The sequence below is a fragment of the Danio rerio genome, chromosome 7 (genome assembly GCF_049306965.1).
Source record: "Danio rerio strain Tuebingen ecotype United States chromosome 7, GRCz12tu, whole genome shotgun sequence".
NCBI classification, from domain to species: domain Eukaryota; kingdom Metazoa; phylum Chordata; class Actinopteri; order Cypriniformes; family Danionidae; genus Danio; species Danio rerio.
Window position 1 is genome coordinate 2,269,701 of NC_133182.1, and position 3,648 is coordinate 2,273,348.

At 42.9% G+C, this 3,648-nt stretch overlaps 1 protein-coding gene across 1 annotated transcript; it reads right to left on the minus strand.

Annotated features, from left to right (window-relative positions):
• Nucleotides 1–218: 218 nt before the first annotated feature.
• LOC137490251 (E3 SUMO-protein ligase ZBED1-like) lies at nt 219–2,688 on the minus strand. The gene is made up of 2 exons (XM_068218354.2): nt 1,056–2,688; nt 219–937 (listed from the first exon to the last, which is right to left on the minus strand). Exons 1-2 carry the CDS (start codon nt 2,631–2,633, stop codon nt 482–484), a joined length of 2,034 nt encoding a protein of 677 aa, XP_068074455.2. The 5' UTR covers nt 2,634–2,688; the 3' UTR covers nt 219–481.
• Nucleotides 2,689–3,648: the final 960 nt, after the last annotated feature.

Below are 3,648 nucleotides of genomic sequence, written 5' to 3' on the forward strand. Positions count from 1 at the left end.
GAATAATGCAGATTCATTGAAGCAAGGAGGACACCGCAGTTCATGGGAATACTACCCTCTAATATCTTCCAGTGTTCACCAGACAGTCGCTTGTAAAAACACTAGGGATGTAACGGTATCAGAATTTCACGGTACGGTAATACCTCGGTATGAATGGCACGGTACGGTATTTATTGAATTATTTAGAGAGAAAAAAAAAAAATGAAGAAACTCTAAGTAAGTGCCAGAAGTGTTTATTAAACAGTTTACCTGAACACTGAACATATCAATTGCATAAAAATTAGCCATCTTTCTGTAAACTTTCATAAAGGAACTTCAAGTTTTCAATTTAAATAACAAAAAATTCTTAAACCCCAAAAAAATTTTAAGTTTCAATTTAGTATTCTTAAACTAAAAAAAAAATAGCAGCATATTAATTGCAGCTGGACCATGTGCTGAATGAGTATTTGAAAACACTCACCTCATTTAGTCACGCACTCACTTATTCAGACAGAAACAGGTTTTTTTTAAGGAAAATTAGCATATCAACATTATCTGGCAAAAGCTGGGCTCTTTGGGCATTTACAATGTCCCCAGCAACAGAAAAAACCCTCTCATTTGGGACTGAGGTTGCTGGGACAGATAGATAGGACATGGCCAAGGTTGACAGCAGTGGGTAACGTTGTGCGTTTTCTTTCCACCACTTGAGAGGACAAGCCGTGAGAGAGATAGAGGGCTCTTTGCGATACATCTCAATGTCTGCATCAATCTGAGCAGTGTGCGGTGTTCTGCAGTCCCTATGACTAAAAGAATCACTAAAAAGATCTTCAAGAGCAGTCTTTTTGGATGGAGGAGAAACACCTCCCACAGCATGTGCTTTTTGTGGCAGGTAAGTTTTTGACTGTCCAGACACATCTTTATGGCTGCCTGATGCTGCACCTTCCTCTTCTCTGGGGTTCTGCAGAAGCAAGCAGAGTTAAAAAAAATGTAAATGTTAGACACGCAAACATAAATATTAAATATTGGGAACTCTTAAAAAAAAAAGTCACACACACAAAGTATTTTCAAACAAATACCTGGTTCTGCATCTGTGTTGCTTTTAACTTGAGCCTGATGAAAATGTCATCCCTTTCGCTGTTATTCAGATGGGGTAGTGCCCGGAACCGGGGGTCCAACGCACTGCTCTCATACAGAAACTCTGCTTGCTCCCCTTGGTAACGGTCTGCCAAATCATTCAGTATTGCTGCCTTCATTTGAGAGACGGTGTTTGAGTCTGCATTGCATGGTGCCATGCTCACTTGTATCATGTGTTTAAGAGGCATGATAAGAGAGACTGTTGGTCGAGACTCATCACACAGCACAGTGGTTGCTTTTTTCAAGGGTGTGAGAAGTTTAACTATGTCCTCAGCATCTGCGATGTCAGCTGGATCTACAGTGTCTATTTCACGTGCATTGTGTCTAACTTCAGAACTTAGTAGGGCTGCAGCAATTGCCTGTTGTTGCTCCAGGTAGCGCTCAATCATGTTAAGTGAGCTGTTCCACCTAGTTACTACATCCATTATCAGTTTATGTACTGGCAGGTTTAACATTTGCTGCTTGGAGGTCAGCACAGCTGTTGCAGTTGAACTGCGGTGAAAAAACGCTGCTACACGCCTCACTCTGCCAAGCAGACGACTGACACGGTTTACCTTCAAACCTGCCTGGGACGCAAGGTTTAAGGTGTGAGCAAAACACTTTACATGTGGGGACAGACCAGCCTTTTTTACTGCCACACCCATGTTTCTTGCATTGTCAGTAACCACAGCGATGCCCTGATGATTGTTGTTGTAAATCATGTCAAGCTCCCACTCTGAAACAGCAGCTTTTAACACCTCGCCTATGTTGTGTCCAGTGTGTGACTCAAAGAGTACACGTGTCTGTAGGACAAAAGCTTTTATCTCCCATTCACTTGTCATAGCATGTGCTGTGATAGTAACATAGCTCTGAGTGGCTCGTGAAGTCCACCCGTCTGTTGTGATTGAAATGCACTCTGCTTGTTTGAGGCTCTGTGCAACTTTCTCCCTTGTCTCTTTGTAAAGAGCTGGTAAAACAGTTTGACTAAAGTGTGGCCGCGATGGGATTTTATACTTTGGCTCCAGCATGTTTACTAGCCTCTTAAAACCTTCATTGTCCACTACCGAAAAGGGCCGTAGGTCTTTGGCTATATATTCACCAATGCATCTCGTGATTCTTTGTGCTCTCACACTGTTTTGAGGGAGAGAGGCTGTAAACACTTCTTTTATAGTCTTTTGACCTGGCTTGATTTTGCTCCCCATATCTTCACGTACCTTTTCGGGGTGATGATTAAACAAATGGCTCCTCATGTTACTCGTATTCCCCAACTTGTATTTTATCACAGTCTGGCAGTGCCTGCATATCGTTTTTTCTTTGTCAGTCACATTTTCTCCTTTCTCGTTTCTCTTCAGAGAGAAACCAAAATGCTTCCACACATCAGATTTAAAACACGCTTTTCTTTCAACCATTTTCAGCTCTCCTTCGCCGCTACTACCAGCACCCTCCATTTCCGCATTACTGTAGTGACAACAGACCGCAAAGGATGTTGGCCACGCATGGGCTGATGGGAACTGTAGTTCCAGCTGGCCCGTACGCTCCATTCGCCTGAGAATTTTTCTCAACAGATCTTAAGTTTTACCGAGTCATCCGACCACGGTAATATCGGAAAAAAAAATTATTGCGGTACGACGGTATGTACAATACCGTTACATCCCTAAAAAACACCATTCTTTGTCACAGTTAAAATGCATATGTCAAACCCAGGTGGACACAAGCTCTGGGAATGTAGTCAAGAGCCGTGTTTTTTACTCTCGCGACTTAAGTTAGCGTGCCAATGCGAGCCAGGGCCAGTCAAGTTTCCACAGTCACTTCCTGGGCCTGATCGTATACCTTGGGCCAAAACAGTCCAGCTGGGGCTTTGGACGGAGTGAAAGCAGAGTTTGCCTGAATCTGGTAAAAAAATAAGGTCTATAAGAACTTTAACACCTTCGATGATGATGATGATGATGATGATGCCAGTATCTTTAGGCGGTCACTTGTAGAAGGCCCCCGCTCAGGTCAACATTACTGCCATCACAAGACGTTCAGTTCCTGTCGGTTCTTCATTGTCCAGCTCCATTGAACAACAGTAAGAAGAAAATGAATAAAAGAGAAAACATGTTTACAATCTGTTTATTATGTTATGACAGTCAGAAACTGTAAACATGATTGTAATATTGTTCGTTGTTGTGTGTGAAGAAGAAGAAGACAGGGTCGGCGATATCAGGTAAGTAATATACTTTTATTTTTTCAATGCACAACACATGTAGCAGTTGAGGTGTGTGTGTTTGCTCTCTCCTCTCCCGGCTGCTCCTTCTCTTCTCCTTAAGAAGGGTGTCTCTCCGGCTCAATCACTTGAATAAACAGGTGTTATTTATCATTTCTGATTGGCCTGCTGATTAGCCGCCGGGCTCTGAGCATGCTCTCCCCCCTCATTGGGTGTTCGATCATGCTTACCTCTCCACAATGATAAACATGATAAACTCTACCTTTAGTCTCAGATCTCTGTCTTACTCCAGGAGCTCCTCAGCAGCTGTAAAGATCCACGGTGCACAGTGGCTTCCCTCTCAAGTTCAG